This window comes from Scardinius erythrophthalmus, assembly GCF_964197995.2.
Source record: "Scardinius erythrophthalmus genome assembly, chromosome: 9".
NCBI classification, from domain to species: domain Eukaryota; kingdom Metazoa; phylum Chordata; class Actinopteri; order Cypriniformes; family Leuciscidae; genus Scardinius; species Scardinius erythrophthalmus.
The window spans coordinates 1562152-1584594 of NC_138229.1; the positions used below are offsets into that span (position 1 = coordinate 1562152).

General features: G+C 36.5%; 2 protein-coding genes across 4 annotated transcripts; one reads left to right on the top strand and one right to left on the bottom strand.

Annotated features, from left to right (window-relative positions):
- Positions 1-3736: 3736 nt before the first annotated feature.
- On the bottom strand, positions 3737-12934 carry plekhj1 (pleckstrin homology domain containing, family J member 1). Of its 3 annotated transcripts, none has more exons than XM_081373553.1 (7): positions 12861-12934; positions 12572-12776; positions 10706-10773; positions 10555-10621; positions 8453-8543; positions 8313-8376; positions 3737-5622 (listed from the first exon to the last, which is right to left on the bottom strand). In XM_081373553.1, the coding sequence occupies exons 2-7, from the start codon at positions 12663-12665 to the stop codon at positions 5539-5541; spliced, it is 468 nt and encodes a 155-aa protein (XP_081229679.1). In that variant the 5' UTR covers positions 12666-12776; positions 12861-12934; the 3' UTR covers positions 3737-5538. The 3 variants fall into 3 exon arrangements, with proteins under 3 accessions (XP_081229679.1, XP_081229680.1, XP_081229678.1); XM_081373554.1 differs by having other exon boundaries at positions 12853-12930; XM_081373552.1 differs by lacking the exon at positions 12861-12934 and having other exon boundaries at positions 12572-12838.
- On the top strand, positions 12264-22192 carry sf3a2 (splicing factor 3a, subunit 2). Its single transcript, XM_081373551.1, has 10 exons — positions 12264-12334; positions 13244-13398; positions 13631-13703; positions 14895-15115; positions 16607-16653; positions 16736-16845; positions 17560-17609; positions 19538-19678; positions 20457-20525; positions 21292-22192. The coding sequence occupies exons 4-10, from the start codon at positions 14918-14920 to the stop codon at positions 21553-21555; spliced, it is 879 nt and encodes a 292-aa protein (XP_081229677.1). The 5' UTR covers positions 12264-12334; positions 13244-13398; positions 13631-13703; positions 14895-14917; the 3' UTR covers positions 21556-22192.
- The last annotated feature ends 251 nt before the right edge of the window (positions 22193-22443 follow it).

The window sequence follows — 22443 nt, forward strand, 5'->3', positions numbered from 1 at the left end:
TATTTTACTGTTTCTGTTGTCAAACGACGGAATGAATATGAAATGGTGACTGAAACGCGACCCATTAAGACATAACCAGCTCTCCCTTCTTTAATCTGCACAATAATCCTGATAATCGAGCCGTCGTCTGATGAAATCAAATACACCTAAGATAAACACAATATCTGTGCTGTGATTTCGGCTATAGGCCTACTTGCATGTAAAATTAGAGAAGCAACATAATATCTGTGTTAACTTAATTATAGCGCTGCTCCTATTAGAGAGAGAGAGAGAGAGAGAGAGAGAGAGAGAGAGAATCGCTAAATGGGTCTGCAATGTCGCTTGTTGGCAACACGGTGTATCTCCATTTCTCCAACTAGGGTTGGGCCACGGGTCAAACAGTAAATACGCGCTGCGTTAATCGCGCGTTAAAAAAAATGAGTGCCGTTAATATGATTTTGCGTTAACGCGTTTGACAGCACTACTGGAGACGCATAATGACTGAAGGTGTTAGTCTTGGAAAATGTATCGAAATGAAGTGAGTTTGTGCTTAAAACAAGAAGAAATAGCCTATCTGCCAATGGGGTCAGATTCAGAAAAATACATTTTCATTTTCATACGTTTCAGAAAACAAGATTTAAAGTGTTTCTGTCTCATTTTCCAGCACCAATATCCAAACATTCTTAAAGCAAGATACATTTACTGGAGAAGCAAAATGGCTGATGATGTTACACTATATTGCCAATATACAATACTATAATATACTTTGTCAGAGGTCACTCTCATGCGTCGGGTCAGAGGTCACTCGTAATGTGTCTGGTCAGAAGGTCACTCTTCCGCCGGAACTAGACTCGCGTACGGTCATAACCGGAAGCCAGTGATTATAGTTTATAATGTTATAAATATAGATATTTTTCTACAAAAACGCTTTCAGAAGGCCTTCATTAACCCCTGGAGTCGCATGGATTACTTGTGTGATGGATGGACACACTTTTTTGGGTTTCAAAATCTGATATTTGTGCTGGAAAACAAGACAGAAATACTGAGGAAGAACATCTTTTTTTTCGTGCAGTAGGCTACCAAAAGCATATTGTACCCTTACAAGTCAAGGATATATAGAAAGATTTTTTTTTTTCAACTATATAGCCTACAGACACTTTTCATCATCCATTAAAATTCCCTATCCATATATAATCCAGTAGAAGATTGTACACCGGCATGTGAAGAATATCAACATGTTGATCAAGCAGTAAAGCCATGTTGCTTGTTGTTTTGGTGTTTATTTACCAATCTGAGGGAAAGAAATACAGTTTCATGTACAGTTGACATCAAAGTTGATGGCTTAAGTCTAATTTTAGTGCAGGAAACCTCAATTAAGGAAGTGTCAGCAGTGTCAATTCCCTTTTCAGTGCCCAGATAAGATCAGCCACAAATGAGCTCAGTCGCTTCAGCTCAGCATTAAACCGCATTCACAACACAGTTTACTTCTGCATCTGTGGTGTCTGCATGGGACACACTGCATTTTCACTTAGAACAAATGTAAGGATGAACACTTAATGAATGTTTATGAAAGCGTGCACTGACGAATTGTTCACAATAACACCAGAAACGTGAATAAAGAAAGTGCCTGTACATTTGCACTGAATAATGTTCATTGTTGTCTTATTTGCGTTAGTATAATACTAAAGACCTCGTCTCATTTATGGATCAGCTTAATAAAATCATCCACAGAACTGAGACTTTTTTTTTTTGTGCATATGAAATGTTAATTTTTTCCCCGCATATTTAAAGGTACACTAACATTTTTTTTGTTCAAAATTATCACAATTTAAATGAGTCAATACATCATCAGACTTTTATAAGTAGACCTATATCTTAGACCTGAAGGCATTGTTTTATATTTCGTACATCTTTACTCGCCCGTGTGTGTGTGTGTGTGTGTGTGTGTGTGTGTGTGTGTGTGTGTGTGTGTGTGTCTGGTATGAAAGGTCAGAGGTTAGTCGTCACAGCGATTGAGAAAGTTCTTCACACATTCAGTTTGATACAGTTAAAAACATGTGGAGAGATGTTTGACTGACTAAGCGCTCACTTATTAAAAGTAATGAGTGTGTGTGTTCAACAACAGTGACTCGCGTCGCTGCCGCTCTTAAAGGGACAGTACACCTAAAATTTCGCAACTGCCAAGGATGATGTATTATTGTACAAAACCCAGAAACGAGTAAGCATTTTAGCACATCTAGTCCTGAAGTGAACGGGTTTTTGGTTAAACTCCCCTGTAGTCAATCATTGAATCACTAAAACTCATCATTGATCACCAAAATGACATATTTAAACGTTTTTTTCCTTGAAAAATAAAATAAAAATCTTCATACCTTAAAATATCTTGACTGTGACTCGACACCCTTGCCTCATTTAGTATGCGCGGTTCTATGAATATGCAAATGAGCCCCGCCTCCACTCACTCCCTCAGCTCAGAGATCCACTGGTTGACGATCACACGTTGATCTGATTGGTTACAAGGTAGTTTGTGACGTCAGAAACACCAGCGATTTCAAAGCGTGTTTTTGAGACTGTCTTTGGTTCACTGCAGTTTTAAGGAGGAAATACTCAGCAATGCTGTCGACTTATGAATTTACACATGGTTTGTCTTAAAGCATATTAAAAACACCACATAGACACATAAACAACATTAAAAACATGTTTTTCAACCACAGGGGGACTTTAAATGCCTGAAATAAGGTCTGTGGTGAACAAGCTCATAAAAGTTGTGTTCATATGAAGATTATCACTATAAACAAAACATGGTAGTTTCATAAACTTTTGTCAGTCACTGAGCTTATTTTATACAATAATCCAGAAGTGTGCATATTTTGATATGCAAGTGATTATTATTATGTTTATTTATTATTTAAAAAAAATATATATAGCAAAAGACACTTCCTTAATGACATCATCCTCCAGGAAGTGACATCATTAATTGTGGGGAATCAGAAGCACAAACTTCAGTAAGTGTTGTCATTAGATCTGATTAATTTTGTGTTTGAATGTTTTATGTTTGTGTTAATTGTGTAAAAAATATCCATCCTGTTCGATCAAATTGCACAAATCATTTTAATGCAACATTTGTTTAAAACCATGAAAGTGAAGTTGTTTCCTTTGAGTCCTCATGTAAGCTAACTGCTAATCAGAGAGCCCTTGCATATTTAATTCAAATTTCCTAAAATAAGCAAAGATAAGTCACACATTGATACATAAGATATGTCATATTTGATCTCTCTTAATTTTCTGAAAATACTTGTTTCTTCACATCTTGTGGGCATTTCTTATATAGTCTTTCTTCATAATACTTATTAGCCCTTGAAAATGAATCAGAATCATGTCGCATTCATAAAATCACTCATTTGTGGTATAACTGGTATTTAACAGGAAATATTAGCATTATGTTTCCCTGAATAAAGCGGCAGTATGTGAGTGTTATTGTGCAAACAATGCAAAAATATGCAAAAATCTTATGCAATATCTAAAAATTCTTAAATCAAGATACATTTACTGGAGAAGAAGCAACATTACTGAAGATATTAAGTCTTGTTTAATGAAAAATGAATCAAAATGAAGTGAGTTTGTGCTTAAAAAAATGAAAAATCTTAATTCAAAGGAAAAACAAGATAAGTTTTCTGACCACATTGGCAGATATTTATTAATATATATTTATTTCAGACTGATAGTGGTTGAATCAGCATAAAATAAAAAGCACTGGTATCTTTTAAAAGCGATTTATTAACAAAAAAATAAGATTGAAATAAGGAACATTTATAAATTATGAAATCTAAATTATAGAAGGAATCATTGCAATTGCATGAAAGAAAGATCGAAAGCTTAAAACATTCATAAATCTCACATTCATGCTCTTTTAAAGTCTGTATAATAGTTTCATCACTTACACAAATGGAAAGTTACAGGCACGAATAAAAGGAAAGCAGTTCCTCATGTTTCGCTGTTGACGAATACAAACAATCCAACAGAAATCCTCTCACATTGATTAAATCAAGTTTAATTAAATCTGCTACCGTCACAAACATTGAATGCAATGATGTTAAAACACATGTGAAGTTTACAAGTCAAATGTCACCACAAAATCAAGTAATAAAGCCTACTTTTAGGCATTTGCATTGACAAATTATTGCATTTATTAACTGACTTAAATTGTGTTGTGCATTTGTAAAGTAGTTTATGATGATGGTGTCTGAACAGGATCTGTATTATCGTAAAGAAAATGAGATTTATGAGAAGTATTTGCTGGGTAAATGCGGTTGTTGCCATAAAAATAATCTCATAATTTAAAGGGGTGGTATAATGCCCTTTTCACAAGATGTAAAATAAGTCTCTGATGTCCCCAGAGTGTGTGTGTGAAGTTTTAGCTCAAAATACCCCACAGATATTTTTATGTAGCATGTTAAAATCGTCACTTTTTGAGGGTGAGAAAAAACACAGTTTTGTGTGTGTTCCTTTAAATGCAAATGAGCTGCTGCTCCCGGCACAGGGGGCGGAGCTACAACAGCTTCACACACACATGCACTGACAATTTCTGAAACTTTTAGCCTTTTATGTTCAAACCGGAGTCAGACAATGATGGAGAGACTCAAGAAGAAGTGACAACATGTAGAAGCAACAGGACATTTCTGAATGGTTAGTTGATGAGTTTATGAAGCTGATGTGTAGTTATCTTCTAGTCATTGATTAGCATATTCTGTCTTGATAATCTATAAATCGTGTTCCGGGGGCGGGCTTTATGTAAATTCTAGGGTTGGTGATGTCACTAACCCTGGAGGAATGTGGTGTAGTCTCTACCAGCCGTTTGTTGTAGTCCTTAAAAGTGATTTCTGTAAAAGCAAATATCTCCCTTTGCTTTGAACTTTGAGTGTTGTAACTTTGCAGATGTTGTTTATGCTCAAACAGCAACATTACACACTAACTAAAGTTAGAAAAGTCAAATCATCATCAACCACCCCTTTAATAGTCATAAACAGGCTTAATTTTCGTTGTACAAAAAGATAATTTTCTTTTTTTTCCTCATGATTGTGTGGTAAATTCAGGCACAAAATCAAAGCAGCAAAAATGTTTTTAGGGAAACTGTAAAATCTCGCAGGTCAGATTGACTGAAAGGCTTCAGTGCTTTTGAGAGAGAAAAAAAAAATTTTTAGTGCACTTTAGGTGAAGCTACATGACGCATGCATGACTACGCAGAAAACTACAAACCTTTTAACATCACAATTAAAGGTGCAGAAATGAGTTTTTAAAAGCACGACCCAGTTCATGCCGTCCTCATGAACATCGACCTTGATATTAGGAAGAAACTTTAATAATTGCAACTGGCTCAAACTCAGCAGACATTCATTACAGTAATATAACGCATTTGTGTAAAATAAAACGATTATAGAGGTCAGAATGTACAGTGATTGATACTGGCAGACTGTAAAAGAAGAAAAACCTGAAGAAAAACAAGCAAAACACAAGCATGAACGGCAAACAGCAGAGGAACCGGATGACAGCATGTGGAGTTTATGTGGGAGGCGAAGGCAGAGGAGGAAGACTGTTGACCTGGAAGCGCGTTTCATCCGATATCCCATACTGCTCTAGTGGGTCCTGCGGGAAATCACACGTTAGATCAAAGCATAATCAATATTATGTGTAGAGCTGCATGATTAATCGTTAAAAGATGGCGATCTCCGTTCAAACACCCATGATTTTTTTCCTAAATGACAACGATTCGCCTGTGTCTATTAAATCACACCGGAACGTTTAGATCTTATGGAACAGCTTCACAAACACACAGTATCATTATTTCTTCATTATCACAGACATACTGGAATTAAAGTTTATAAGCTCGGATATAAACACTGATGTCTACTGTAATGATCAAAATAAAGTAAATCACCATTTGAAAGTAAATTGATGCTTTAAATAAATATTGTATTGATTACATCGTTACACCAGTAGGTGGCGACAAGTGTTAAAAAATGTGTTTGTGATTCATTGAATCATTCATTCAAGAGATTTGTTCCAAAATGCTGATTCATCGGGTAATGAAACAAGTGAAGGATTTATGTGTGAGTCATTGAATCATTCATTCAAGAGATTCGTTCAAAAACGCTGATTCATCCGGTAATGAAACAAGTGAAGGACTTATGAGTGAGTCATTGAATCATTCATTCAAAAGATTCGTTCAAAAATGCTGATTCATCCAGTAATGAAACAAGTGAAGGATTTATGAGTGAGTCATTGAATCATTCATTCAAGAGATTCGTTCAAAAATGCTGATTCATCCGGTAATTAAACAAGTGAAAGATTTATGAGTGAGTCATTGAATCATTCACTTGAGAGATTCGTTCAAAAACGCTGATTCATCTGGTAATGAAACAAATGAAGGATTTATGAGTGAGTCATTGAATCATTCACTCGAGAGATTCGTTCAAAAACGCTAATTCATCCGGTAATGAAACAAATGAAGGATTTATGAGTGAGTCATTGAATCATTCACTCGAGAGATTCGTTCAAAAACGCTGATTCATCTGGTAATGAAACAAATGAAGGATTTATGAGTGAGTCATTGAATCATTCACTTGAGAGATTCGTTCAAAAACGCTGATTCATCTGGTAATGAAACAAATGAAGGATTTATGAGTGAGTCATTGAATCATTCACTCGAGAGATTCGTTCAAAAACGCTGATTCATCCGGTAATGAAACAAATGAAGGATTTTTGAGTGAGTCATTGAATCATTCACTCGAGAGATTCGTTCAAAAACGCTGATTCATCCGGTAATGAAACAAGTGAAGGATTTGAGTGAGTCATTGAATCATTCACTCGAGAGATTCGTTCAAAAACGCTGATTCATCAAGTAATGAAACAAATGAAGGATTTATGAGTGAGTCATTGAATCATTCATTTGAGAGATTCGTTCAAAAACGCTGATTCATCTGGTAATGAAACAAATGAAGGATTTATGAGTGAGTCATTGAATCATTCACTTGAGAGATTCGTTCAAAAACGCTGATTCATCTGGTAATGAAACAAATGAAGGATTTATGAGTGAGTCATTGAATCATTCACTCGAGAGATTCGTTCAAAAACGCTGATTCATCCGGTAATGAAACAAATTAAGGATTTTTGAGTGAGTCATTGAATCATTCACTCGAGAGATTCGTTCAAAAACGCTGATTCATCCGGTAATGAAACAAGTGAAGGATTTGAGTGAGTCATTGAATCATTCACTCGAGAGATTCGTTCAAAAACGCTGATTCATCTGGTAATGAAACAAATGAAGGATTTATGAGTGAGTCACTGAATCATTCACTTGAGAGATTCGTTCAAAAACGCTGATTCATCTGGTAATGAAACAAATGAAGGATTTATGAGTGAGTCATTGAATCATTCACTCGAGAGATTCGTTCAAAAACGCTGATTCATCCGGTAATGAAACAAATGAAGGATTTTTGAGTGAGTCATTGAATCATTCACTCGAGAGATTCGTTCAAAAACGCTGATTCATCCGGTAATGAAACAAGTGAAGGATTTGAGTGAGTCATTGAATCATTCACTCGAGAGATTCGTTCAAAAACGCTGATTCATCAAGTAATGAAACAAATGAAGGATTTATGAGTGAGTCATTGAATCATTCATTTGAGAGATTCGTTCAAAAACGCTGATTCATCTGGTAATGAAACAAATGAAGGATTTATGAGTGAGTCATTGAATCATTCACTGGAGAGATTCGTTCAAAAACGCTGATTCATCCGGTAATGAAACAAATGAAGGATTTATGAGTGAGTCATTGAATCATTCACTCGAGAGATTCGTTCAAAAACGCTGATTCATCCGGTAATGAAACAAATTAAGGATTTTTGAGTGAGTCATTGAATCATTCACTCGAGAGATTCGTTCAAAAACGCTGATTCATCCGGTAATGAAACAAGTGAAGGATTTGAGTGAGTCATTGAATCATTCACTCGAGAGATTCGTTCAAAAACGCTGATTCATCAAGTAATGAAACAAATGAAGGATTTATGAGTCATTGAATCCAATGATTTAAAGAAATTCAAATGATAATTCAAATGATTTAAAGAAAAATGATTGAAATTAATTAAATATTTTTAAACATTTTGTCAGATACTCTAGTAAATAACACGTTATTTTGTCTAGTTGTCTGTTCAGAATCGTTGAGAGAATCATGATCACTGTTTTAAACAAAGAAATCGTGCAGCTTTAATATGCGTAATATGATTGTAACCAGTCTAGGAGGTATCTGTTGCATTCATTAATATGGATTCCCTCACCTTTCCAGTCAATCGGTGGATTTCTGTGCGGTAGTAGATCAGGTTCTTGCGCATGAATTCATAACTGTGAGACAGAAGCAGATTACGGTTATAAATCATGAAACGCAGAGGATGATGGGTAATGTCAGCGTCACACACACCTGGCTTTAATGATGGCGTCGACCCATTCAACACACTGTTCCTGAGAATTGCATTCAAACAAATACTTTCTCTCGGCCTCGTCCAGGAACACTGGAAAACAAACAACACAGTGAGTGAGGTCACATTTATTTTCTAATTTTATTTTTTCCATGTTCATCTTTCTTTAGTGTGTAATGTTGCGGTTTGATCATAACAAAGTTCTCTATATCAGAGTCAGTGTTCCTGAACTCCTGAATCGCCTCCACTGTAGTCTTGAGTTTCTCCCGGGAACGAACACGTCACAATATTCCTCATTATAATAATTAATGCGCAGAATAAAGGGGCGGGGCCTGGTTGAGTTAGTCAGTAGTGTGTTAAACTGGCGTTTATGGTAAGGGGCGGGACATTTCCCAAACACACTCAAAGCGCTCGACCAATCACAACACACTGCTCCAGCCGACCAATCAGAGCACAGTGTGCTTTTCAGAAGGAGGGGCTTCATAGAGACAGGAAGTAAACAGAGCGTTACTGACAGACTGGGAAGAGAGGAGCCGCAACAATGGAGAATATGAGGAGAATAATCAACATTACAGCAGGAAAACCTGTTCTAGTAGAGACAAAAAAAATTCATAGATGCCACCTACGTCACTATAAATAGAACGCCGCCATATTTGCGACCGACTCGCCCGGTATGGCCGCCCAAACTGCCCATTTGAATGAGCGAGAGAGACAGAGATACCTGGAGAAAATTTCTATTTTAGGCTCCGATCCTTATTTGTTACCCCCAGTTTTCTTTAGTCCATTATTATCTGCCCCAGGCTTATCCCATTTGGCCTTTCATGATCTAGAAATACTTAAGTCATAGAGCTTCATGGCGCGCGTTTATGAGAGTCGAGGCGATGTCATGAATGAATCTATGAATCTGCAGCTGTTCGGCTGGCATGAATGAATCTATCTAATCCGTCCATCAGCACAGCCAAATACATCAACCGAATATCATAAAAGACTGCCATATCTGTCCGAAAGAACAGATGTTCAATTACAGAGAAGAAGGTTTAATACACACAAATATCGAAATGAAAGACTCTTTCGAGTCGAATCTTTTTGAATGATTCGGCTGCGATTAAAAGCTATCAAGAGGTAAGCTCATCAGTGATTATAATATAACGACTCAAATTGCAGTTTGTTCGTCACATAAAGCTATCATATGAATAAATAACGATATTAATATAACGGACGAGTCATATTAGATCACTTTTATGATACTTTTGTGATGGTTTTTTTTTGTCTTTTATTTATTTTATTTATTTTTTGCGTGACAGCCCCCAGTAGGCTAACGTTACTCATTCACTTTCATTACATCGACAAGAAGAGTCTCCATTAGGCTAACTTACATATTCAAAAATGTCCCTTTGTCTTCCACGGAAAGTAAACTTAAGGGTTTGCACATGAAGGTGAGTAAATGACGTAAGAATGATCATTTTTGGAAGAACTAACGTTAACGTTAGTCCTAAAATATGCATTTCAAGGCTGAGATTATGCATCGTCTGCAGAGATAACGTTAACGTTACTTACACAAAATAACATCTAAAGCGCATGTGACGAAGACAATATCTTTATGAACTTCAGAAAAATATTTATTAGATTTAGGTAGGTATAAATAACAGGCAGACAGACAGACAGACAGTTCAAAAACAAAACAACCCCAAATCACTTACCATGATAAAGTGCATTTAAACAGATCCAACAATAAAATGAAGACAAAACATTATCTGTCGATATCTGTCTGTATAATGTTGGCCACTGAGAGTATAATGGAAATATAATTAACCACAAACCAACATGAGACTTCAAGTCTTTTAAATAAATGATTCTCTCTTCTCTCTTCTTTTGGTATAGATTAAAATACCTGCTCAGGGTTCCTCTTTCAGCTGTTTTTGCAGCCAACTGCACAACATATTGCAGGCATTACTGAGACCGTCGGTCGCAAAGATGGCGGCGCAAAGCTACAGTGACGTCATGTGAATCGAATGAATAGGTTCTCTTTATAGACTCAAAAAAGGAAGAGATACAGAGAACATAAGCCCTTTAGATGCACAATGTGTGAAACTGTGACTCTTACCAATAGAGAAAGCATGATCGTCTTCCCTCTCCACGCGACACTGCTCCAGCAGGAGAGCGCCGATCGGCTGCAAACACACGCAAAGTCAAACTGAAGCGAATGTGAACGCGACGGCGTCGAGATTCAGATCAGACGCTCAAACCGCACTCACCTCGTCCTCGTCGGTCCGGAAGTAAAACAGGAAGTTAACGACCAGTTTCACCAGGCGCTTCTTCACAACTGTGGCGTGGAAGAGGAGAATTAGGGCACAACCAGACCAGAGGCACAGTCAATCTTACATTAAACTTATTCTTTAGATTGGCTTTTTAGAGCATGTTTAGTCAATATAATTTACATTTTTATTAGTTTGTATTTACCAAGTAAAACCTCATTTTTCACAATCAGAGGCACTATCATGTTTAGTCAAGTCATCTTCATTTATACAGCGCTTTTAACAGTATAGATGTTTCAGAGCAGCTTTACAGTGATAACAGGAGATTACAGTAACAGGCTTTACAGCAGATCTAGAATAAAGTTATTGTCCAGATAAAGCTAGTTTTGATTGATTCACTTCCGTTGTAAAGATCATTAGTTATTAACTTAGCGGCCGCTAACACGACACCGTTTTACCGAATACAGAAACTTTTAATGCGTTCTAGTTGTTAATTTGCACGACAACAGTGTTTGGCGGCTTAAGAACGCAAACTTTGAAACAAGTTCCAAGGAGATTTGAATTTTTTTTTAAAACGTTATCATCTCCGTGTAAACTTCAAAAACGTGAATATGTGATGGCGCGCACATGCATATCATGTGTTTAGTCTATAGATATGCACGTTTGAATATATATATATGTTGCGCAGGCGCCTAGTCTTTCTTTACAAATTGACATGGCCAAATTACAGCATAATCCTGCATAATTCTTACTTTTTAGTTGTTTCCATGTATTCATGCGAATTGGAATCATTTTGATAAGAATTAGTAAATAAAATGCATGGTTTTTATATTTTTATTAGTTTGTATAGTAAAGGTTGTTTTTACCTTGTAAAACGTAACATTTATCGTGAATTATGGTGATTTGAGACGACACGATCGCTGATCTGACGATGTAATCAACTTGGCAACAACCAATGGGAGCGCACGTAGTGGATGTCACATGATGCTTTTTTTGACATACTAATGACCCAAAGCGATTCAATTCCTGTCAGATTCTTTATTGTATTGCGTAGAAACGCAATCGTTAATTATAACAAGACGGTCTAGTTTTGTCACATCGCAGCTTATGAGCATTGTAGTTGTGTTGCATTCTGACATCTTTGTGGATTATTACGAGAAAGTTCTAGTTGTTGTAAAACCTGTCGGACAGTATTATAGTGTTGTTGCATCATGAGCGCTTCGTTACAAATTTAATTTTCAATGTTGGCAATTTTAAAGTGACAAGTTGAAACTAAACGTTGAACAGAGATCGACTTTATGCAAATTCGGCAACAATCAACAGAAGTTTGTGACTCGCCAACTGATCCAGTTGGAACTAACGACAAAAAATCCCTACTATAACTATAAATTTAACGTTAACTATATTAGCACACACACATTTGGGCGATAAGTTTTTGTATGCGCGCATTGTCTGTCGCTTTAAATGCTTGACTCTTTAAAGTCAGGTGGATTCTAATTGGCTTTCAATGTTTTTATCGTTCATTATCTTTAAAAAGTTGAACAGACATCAATTTTATGCAAATGAAGCAACTACCAATCAGAGTGCACGTAGTGAAGGTCACGTGACTCGCAGTTGTCGTACGAACAAGTAACTACGAGCAATTAAATATAAGCTGTACTCTGAATACTATACTACTTTAATTACTGCTGTCATATCTTTACAAGACAGCAATAGTACGAGTAGTACGCCACAATGCTATTTCGGAATCATAACATTGATCGTAGAGGGGACAGTCTTCTAGTTATGTCTAGTTTTCTCGCGTCTTGTGGCGTTGAAAAGATGGTAGAAATCTTTATGATAGTGAGTGAAGTGATCGGCTCTTACCGTCTCCTTTCTTCGGGCCTCTCATGCCCAGCTCGGCCGCTCTCTCTGCCGGCTGGCGGCTCATGAACACCAGCTCCTTCTCATTAAATCGCATTTTTAGCTCTTTGACAGCAGTTTCGTCTCATTAATGCGCATTTTAGGACTTCAAACTGATCTGATCATTCTCATCCGGACTGTCAGTCATACTGCTGTAGCTCTTCTGACTCTGCGAATGAACTCAATCAAGCGATAACATGTATGATACTAAACACACACACACACACACACAACCATAGATATACCTACGTACGTAGATTCCAAATTCGACTTCTCCAGAGACGTCGGCGCGCCCGCCATCTTGGAATGGTCAGCGTGTCGTCACTCACAGGAAGAATTAATGATAATATTTTTACTTTTTTATTTATTTATTTATTAAGTTGTATATTTGTATGAATGTGTTGTATGTTTAATTTATATTGCTTTAAATGTTTTATGAATTATTTTTTTAGTAGACTATCTCTGTTTACTGTATCTTGTTTGATTTGTGTTTTTATATGAATTGACTTGCATTTATTGTTTTTATTCTATGTTGACTGTTTAGTCTTGTATAGTATTGTGTTAATTTAGCAAAATCATCTGCTGAAGTTTATTTTTATAGATATTAATCGATGCGTCTGGTCTAACTGGTTGCAGTTGCAGTGCTCAGTGACCGATGTGACCGTTCCAATATGGCGGACGGCCCAACAGCCACGAATGAGGATTCTATGTGTGTATCTATGCTTGCAACTAAGAGCTGGAGGAGCTGAACACATGTAGCCGACAGAGGGCGATGCTTTACCCCTTAAAACGTCTGTACACAATTATATAAGGGGGACGTTTTGAAATGTCTTTAAAATAATAATAATAACACAAACCCATGGTCATGTTAATTTAAATATTTGATTTAGCTGTTTTAAGTACGCATTTTCTTCTTTTAGACTTAGCACAATCATGGTGTTTTTCTAAAGAAAAAACAGTCACTTGTAATGTAGCATTGCTATTGTGCTTTTTTAAATAAAGTTGTGCGTGTCAAAATAACAGGAACAGGAAGTGCATCACTCGTCGCGCATGCGCATTACAACTGCGACGGCGGCAAGCGTGATCTGGACGTAAGGTAAATTTGCTCAAATTGAGTTTTTTTTATACGAAATTATGCTTATTTTCATTTAAAAACACCTAACCAAACTCGATCTTTTAATACACTTCAAGCGTTTGTTATTGGTCATTGAAAGTGCAGCTCTGAAGTCAATACGACTCGATTCAGCTCTTTTACACACTAACTATTGTCTTTTAACTTACATCATTATATTTATGCATGCTTCGTTATATTCTATTTTAATTGATAAGTTAAACCGTAAATGGGATCATATTGTACACTTATGCTTTTTATTGTTGTTATGTTAGTCAAGATTTCTTGCTCTAATCATTCTTTAGACTATTTTACTCTCTCTCAGACCTTTACAATCTAACAAGCTGTAACTTTCAGACTATTATATAATCATAAAGCTGTTCTTTTATTATTGGCTGCCATTATTTATGAAGATAGTTTGTATCCCCATTTCAGTAAATTATCGCGTATGAATAAGTCGGTTATTCATTTTAATTTACCTTGTTTAAAAAGTACGCTGTATATATTATAATTATTATAGGTAGTATGACTAAAATACAGGAAACCTTTCGATAGTGTAAAAAAAGAGATATTATTCACATTTATTCTAAGTCATACATCAAAACATTTCATTGTAGACAAGTAAATTAAACACTGTAAAATAAAATAAAAAGATAAATCGCACAAATAAATACAACTGATCAAAGATATAATCGAAGTGTTTTAAGATTTTTCAGGTACAGAAACTAATCAAATGTAGAATAACACTGCACTTTAAAACATACATTACAAACATAGTTATTCTGCGAGTGAATGTTTCTTTCTGTTGTTTGATCAGTGTAATTATTATTATTAGGCACGGATCCAATATGCTAATACACGTGTTTTCTTCCTCAACTGTTGACATTCACTTCTTAAGACAATAACCGACTGTGTGTACGAGGATGTTTGGACATTGTTGTATGTGTTTGTCCGCTCAAGTCTTGAATGGTTTAACGTCATATTAAAATACACACAAACTAGTTGGTCATCCGGGGACTTTTCGCCTACTGTTTTTTTCCACTTCAAATGTTGACTACTGTAGTGGGGAAGTATTCAATTCTTTCCCTACTTAAAGTTCAAACTCTTTCATTCTAAGAGATCAAGAGTGCGTCATATGTCCCCTTTAACCCTTTCCCTGTTGGCTGGTTTCCGCAGGAGTTGTGTGAGGATCTGCCATCATGGATTTCCAGCACAGAGCCGGAGGGAAGACGGGCAGCGGCGGAGTCGCGTCGTCGTCCGAGAGCAACCGAGACCGGCGTGAGCGACTGCGCCAGCTCGCGCTCGAGACCATAGACATCAACAAAGATCCGTACTTCATGAAGAACCACCTGGGGTCTTACGAGTGTAAACTGTGTCTCACGCTTCACAATAACGAGGTAACATTAATGCACTTTATAAACACGAATGTTTGAAAGGGTTAGTTCACCCAGAAATGAAAATTCTGTCAGTAATTACTCACCCTCATGTTGTTCAACCCCATAAGACTTTCGCTCATCTTCGGAACACAAATGAAGATATTTCTGATTAAATCTGAGAGCTGTCTCACTCCTCCATAGGCTTCTAAGACATTATAACTTGCTGGCCCAGAAAATGCATTAAAGACATCGTTAATATAGTCCAAGTGACTCCATTGGCTCAATCTTAAGTTTATAAAGCGACGAGAATACTTTTTGTGCGCAAAAAAAACAAGAAAAATAACGACTTTATTCCACTATTCATTTCCTTCTCTCTGGGCCTCGAGTGAGTTCACGTAGTGTTTTTGCGCAGCGCGTCTGTGTTGTACATCACATGTAGGCTCACTATTGGCCGACGCTGGTCATGTGTGTGATGCGTGTGACGTATAACCCGTAAGCGCTCAGAGGCTCACACAGAAGAGCATGAAGTGTTGAATAAAGTCGTTATTATAACTAACCCTTAAAGGCGAGACACGGCAGGCAAAACCATTGATTTTCATGCAGTGGTCAGTTTTGAGATTTTGGGCTAGTTTACTCCTTCAATATGTGTTCTTTCAAGCTGCTAAAAAGAAAACGTTGAAAATATACATTAAGATGTTTATTTTATTAATTTTTGTTTACTTTCGGCGGTAAGTTTCTCCCGAATTTACCAGGAAGTCATCATTCCAGCGCGACACGCCGAGATCCGTGTGTTCACTGAAGTCTGTCATGACCGGTGTCGTTGTAAAGCTCCGAGTCTCCTGCACAACGCTATCCCAAATATGGGCATTTCCTTTCTATCAGTAACCAATCGTGAATGTCCAAAAGGGGATTTAAAGCTAATGACTAAATCTCATTTAGAGCCATTTAACTCTTTAAATGCCGTTTTCTCAAAATGAGTTTTTTGTCATTGTCCAGTACAAACATCTCAGCCTATGTACACCAAACTCTCCAGTTATATACTTAGCAGTGTTCTGAAGATATTTTCAGAGGGATTTGTTAATAAATGTGACTTAAAAAAAAAAAATATGGCAAAACTCGATTTATGGCTATGGACAGTATATTTTGATTTCCTAGGTAATGAAAACATATATCCTGAAATCCCTCTGAAATATTTTTTTCATCTTGTCTGTAAACAAAATGAAAAAATAATTTTGCACCTGGCTTTATCATATGTTCAGATCTATCTACCGAAAATGTATGCAAAATCGCGCATATTTAACGAGATAATGCATAATTTGCATAATTAAACATACCAACTTGTAATATATTTTTTTATATACTTGTGTAAGTAATCAACTGAGGAAGTTTCATGGTGATATCTATTATTTTAAAATTGTACCCTATTCACCTGTAGTGTCTCGCCTTAATGCACTTTATGAATGTTTCGTTCACACTTAAATGTGAATTGTGTTTGTGATGTTTCTCTTGTAGGGAAGTTACCTCGCTCACACACAGGGCAAAAAGCATCAGTCTAACCTGTAAGTGCAGCATTCACACACATGATCATTAACGGGACGATGAGCAGGAACTTATCGTGTCGTCTGGGCTTTTCATTTCTAGCGCGAGACGAGCCGCGAAAGAAGCCAAAGAAGCTCCGGCTCAACCGGCCCCAGAGAAGGTCAAGGTTGAAGTGAAGAAGTTTGTCAAGATTGGCAGACCGGGTTATAAAGGTATGACTTTGAGCCTTATAAAACACAAGTAGAATGATTATGATTGATTTCCGTTCAACGTTTAATCCGGTTCGTTTGCTTTATAGACGTTTCTCATTGACTACATTTACACGCACTCTCATCTTATGCAATGTTGCGATTAGGGCTGCACAGTATATCGAAATTATTGAAATATCGCAGATGTATATATCGCAACGGCTTGCAATAACGAGTCATGAACTAAAGACAAAGAGAAAATCACTCACTCACTCTCGGCTGAATAACTTCTGTAGCTTTAATAAGAATCAGGATATATTTCATTCATACAGTGATAACTAAGTGTTTATTTGTACATTTGATTATTGAGTTTGTGTTGTTAAATAACCCTAATGTAGGATAACCTGAAGCCCTGAACCCCGTGGTTAAAATAACACTTCTTATATACAGTAAAACACTGATGTTCACTGTCAGAATGTTTTCTCATCACTAAAAGAATGTGAAACGCGTATGTAGGTTATATTATTTTAAAATAATTTTTAAGATAATTGAAGTTTATTTTACACACTTTAAACATTATCATATCAAACATTGCATTATTTAAAAGAGTTATCGCATATCGCATTTTTCTTCAACATTACCTGATGCAAACACAAGACTTTGATCAAATTGATGTGATTAAACTCACAGTTGTTGCAGCCTTAATAACAAGTGTGCCTTTTTTTTTTTTACCCATAGTAACAAAACAAAGGGATCCGGAGGTGGGACAGCAGAGTCTGCTTTTCCAGGTAAATCCAGTGGCCTGTTGCATAAACTGCTTAGACTAGTCTTAAAAGTGTTTTCTTCAAGACTTCTTAGCTGGTCAGACTAGTTGTAACCCTTGTGTTAAAACTTGTGGTCAAAAATGACCGGCCTACAAAAAATAGCTTATAAATCTCTCGTTATGCTACATCATCACCAAATATTGGATTCAATCTTTTTGTCGACTTGTTTTCTTTCAATTAGGATCGGTTTTATATTTCTTTTTGGACTTGATCGTTATTTGTGGATCATTTTGTAAATTTTACATAAAATACAAAAATAAATTGCACTGTTTATCACACAATTGTGATTTAAGGTTTAACCAGGAAATTTGTTTTGAAATGCTTTTATTTTGTACAAAATGACTGTCACACTTAAGATGTTCCCGGTCAAAAATGACCGGCCTGCAAAAAATAGCTTATAAATCTCTCGTTATGCTACATCATCACCAAATATTGGATTCAATCTTTTTGTCGACTTGTTTTCTTTCAATTAAGACCGGTTTCTTTTTTTTTTTTGTCTCCCCCATTCATTTCCAATGGGCAGTCATGGTTGGCCAATATAAGCTCAGATAAATAAGGCCTACGATCAATCAGTTTAAAAAATAAATACAAAACCTGTCATGATTTAAAGAAAGCACATTGACAAAAAGATTGAATCCAATGTTTCGTGGTAAAATAGCATAACAACATATTTAAAAGCTATTTTTTTTGTAAGCCGGTCATTTTTGACCGGGAACATCTCAAGTGTGACTTTGTGCCATTTTGTACAAAGTAAAAGCATTTCAAAACAAATTTCTTGGTTAAAAGGTAAAGCACACTAGTGTGATAAACAGTGCATTTCTTTCTTTCTAAAATTTACAAAATTATCCACAAATAATGCTTTTTTCACTCAAAAACTGAGGTACATAAGCTCAGATAAATAATCAGTCCAAAAATAAATATAAAACTGGTCCTAATTGAAAGAAAACAAGTTTACAAAAAGATTGAATCAAATATTTGGTAGTGATATTGCATAATGAGAGATTTATGAGAAATTTTTTGTAGACTGGTCATTTTTGACCCGGAATATCACAAATGTTACAATGTGGGGGGAAAAAACAACAACAAAAAATTACAAGTATTAATTTTTTGGGGAAGTTGTTAGACTCTGGGTGAGTAAAGTCAGTAAGTTTTATTCCAATGCAATTACATTAAGGAGCATTTTGGGATACGGGAATAACACAACATAAGGGTTACCTTTACTTTTAACAAAGTAGTTTACACTAGTTTACTCAATATAGTGGCGAAGTTTATGCACCTGTCCCCAGTCGTTCCTGTCTGAGAAACTGGATGTTTGGGTCTCTCAACGCTCTGATATTCAAGAGCCATCTGCAAAGTTAAAGGTGCAGTGTGTAATATTTAGGAGGATCTGTTGACAGAAACGCAATATCATATTCATATCTATGTTTTCAGTGGTGTATGAAGATCTTACATAATGAAGCGTTATGTGTTTATTAGCTTAGAATGAGCATTTCTCTCTACACACGCCGCGGGTCCGCTTACATCGTCATGTTTCTACGGTGGCCCTGAACGGACAAACGCGTTTCGTCACTATGTTGTTCTTCGTGTAAAGAAGCGAACTAAAGTCAGCGAATAAAACACTGACACAATGATCAACAAGTAACAATAATATTCGCAATAACATCGTTTTACTGAATAATCAAGTAAACCTAATTTCTTAATTTATCTTTGTAAAGAAACCTCATTGTTTAACTGGCTACTCTCTGCTGTCTCAGACGACGACATCACTTCCTGTCGGCCACCGTAACTTCTGTTGGCTGCAGTTCACAAACTCACCTCTAGATGCGCTAAAACTTACACACTGCACCTTTAATGTTTTGCTTGACGACATAACCGGTGTCCTTGTTTTTCAGATTGATTACCCAGAGATCGCAGAAGGCATCGGGCCGAGGCACCGCTTCATGTCCGCGTACGAGCAGAGGATCGAGCCTCCGGACCGGCGCTGGCAGTATCTGCTGTTCGCCGCTGAACCGTATGAAACCATCGCATTCAAGGTCCGTCCAATAACACATCCGTCTTGTGAAACTACAGTCGTCAACATTTCACTGCAAAAAATGATATTCTTACTTAGTATTTTTGTCTTGTTTCCAGTCCAAATATCTAAAAATTCTTAAATCAAGATACATTTACTAGATGAGTAAAATGCTTAAGATATTATGTCTTGTTTTCTGGTGGAAAAAATCCAAATGAAGTGAGTTTTTCCTTAAAACAAGCAAAACGGTCTGCCAATGGGGTGAGAATAATAATCTTGTTTCCGTTTGAATTAACATTATTTTTCTTACCCCACTGGCAGATAATTTTGCTTGTTTTAAGCAAAAACTCACTTCATTTGGATTTCTCCCCCAGAAAACAAGACTTAATATCTTATGGCATTTCACTACTTTAGTAAAATACATCTTGATTTAAGATTTTAAGAATTTTATGTGGAATTTTACATGTATATTATTATCTGAAAGCTTCCGTTGAGGAAAAAAAAAGGAGTCCATTACAATGTCCAAAGCAATCGTTCTGGCAACAATATTGCGTTTTTATGAAAGAAAAAAGATTTATAAGAGATTGATACGTGAAAGTAACAACAAGATCAGTTATTTCTATAGAATTCAATAAAAACGTATCTTATTTTCTTATTTTGTCTTTAAATGACTTATTTTGTGTTTAAATAAGCAGCAATGTGTTTAACAAGAAGACACACAATGGCATTTAAATAATAATTCATCTAGGTATGTTTTAAAAACAGAGTTATTGATGTTATTGCTCCTGCCATATTTTCAGGTGCCCAGTCGAGAGATTGATAAAGCCGAGACTCGCTTCTGGACACACTGGAATAGGGAAACGAAACAGGTGAGAATGGATGTGAAAAAATAATTAGGAAGATCAAATATTTTTGATGATCTTATTATCAAATAAAGATCCATCGCTTTTTTCCTCATGCCAGAGTCCAGTATCTCTTAACCATGTTTTATTAATTTGTTATGGTTTAAGTTCTCTTAGGAATTAAATTACTCGGCGAACACTTTAGAAGAATTTTCCTGCTGTAATGTTGATTATTCTCCTCATATTCTCCATTGTTGCGGCTCCTCTCTTCCCAGTCTGTCAGTAACGCTCTGTTTACTTCCTGTCTCTATGAAGCCCCTCCTTCTGAAAAGCACACTGTGCTCTGATTGGTCGGCTGGAGCAGTGTGTTGTGATTGGTCGAGCGCTTCGAGTGTGTTTGAGCTTTTTCATGATCAAACACAAAAGATGAACATGGAGAATAGCAGAATAGGACCTATTATTATTATTTTTTTTTTTTTTTACTTAGGTTACACTTTATTTCAAGTGTCATTGTTACAGTGTAATTATATATTTAAGTACTGAGTAATATTAATTAACTACAAGTACTTACTATAGGGTTAGTGTAGGATTAGGGTTTGGCTGAGGGTTAGTTGCATGTAATTATGCATTATTTACTGTTATTACTATGGTAAGTACATGTAACAAGGACACCGTAAAATAAAGTGTTACCTAAACTTATTACTCGCCATCAAATGTCTTAAAGTGTTTGCACGCCATTAAAACACCAACCAACCATCTCTCTTTCCTAAATGCTCCACCTCTCCTCCTCCAGTTCTTCCTGCAGTTCCACTTTAAGATGGAGAAGGCTCTGGCGGCTCCTCAGGGCCCGTCGGCCGGCGTGAAGCGTCCCCCGTCTCTGATCACGGGCCTCGGGCCTCGGTCCCTCAGCGACTCCATGCCGCCTCCGCCCGGAGGGATCCCGGGAATGCCCCCCCTGCCCCCCGGAGCCCCCCACCCGCACCACATGCCCCCGCAGATGCCCCTGCCCCCCCACCTCAGGCCCCCGCTGCCCTCCGACGGCATGCATAACCTCTGAGGGTTTATCACGTGGACACGATTGCAAACCAGCGTTTCATGTGTTTAACCCTCAAAATATGTAGTTTTGAGAATTTATACATGATCCACTCTGTAAATTACTTCAGTTTTATTACGTGGACACGTTTCTAAACCAGCGTTTCATGTGCACAACCCTCAAAACATGTAGTTTTGTACATCTGAAGTCACAATCTCACTGCTCTTCTCCAATGATTGACTGTCAAAATGTTATTTTTACGTTTTTTTTTATTATTAAAGTCAACATGAAACAGAAGTTGCACTAGTCTTTTCTTCCCTGTTTTGACATATATTCGAGTGAAACGCTTCTCTAACAAGAACAAATGTGTCCCTGGATCACAAAATTACTTAAGTTTATTTCCGTAGACGCGATTGTAAACCAGCGTTTCATGTGCTTACCCCTCAAAATATGTAGTTTTGGTGAATTTATCCTGATGTTGAGACTTTAGGATCCTCTACATCTTAAGCATATGGACACGTTTGTAAACCAGCGTTCCTTCAATTTCATCTGCTTAACCCTCAAAATATGTAGTTTTGAAGATTTATACTCTTGTCCAATGATTGACTGTCAAAATGTTATTTTTATCTTTTTTTTTATTATTAAAGTCAACATGAAACAGAAGTTGCACTAGTCTTTTCTTCTGTTTTGACGTATATTCGAGTGAAACGCTTCTCAAACAAGAACAAATGTGCTTAACACTGAAAATATGTAGTTCTGTGAATTTATACATGATCCTCTTTGTAAATGACTTCAGTTTTATTTCCGTGGACATGATTGTAAAGCAGCATTTCATGTGCTTAACCCTTAAAATATAATTATTTGAAATATAATAATTTGATAATTATTTTTTGAGCTCTCTCAGCCACCGTA

Coding starts and splice junctions, on each gene's coding strand:
- plekhj1 (XM_081373553.1), bottom strand. CDS start 12,665: ATGCGATTTAATGAGAAGGAGCTGGTGTTCATGAGCCGCCAGCCGGCA. Junction 10,622..10,705: donor TCCGGACCGACGAGGACGAG/GTGAGTGCGGTT, acceptor GTGTGTTTGCAG/CCGATCGGCGCTCTCCTGCT. Junction 8,544..10,554: donor CGATCATGCTTTCTCTATTG/GTAAGAGTCACA, acceptor TTTGTTTTCCAG/TGTTCCTGGACGAGGCCGAG.
- sf3a2 (XM_081373551.1), top strand. CDS start 14,918: ATGGATTTCCAGCACAGAGCCGGAGGGAAGACGGGCAGCGGCGGAGTC. Junction 15,116..16,606: donor TCACGCTTCACAATAACGAG/GTAACATTAATG, acceptor TTTCTCTTGTAG/GGAAGTTACCTCGCTCACAC. Junction 19,679..20,456: donor ATGAAACCATCGCATTCAAG/GTCCGTCCAATA, acceptor CCATATTTTCAG/GTGCCCAGTCGAGAGATTGA.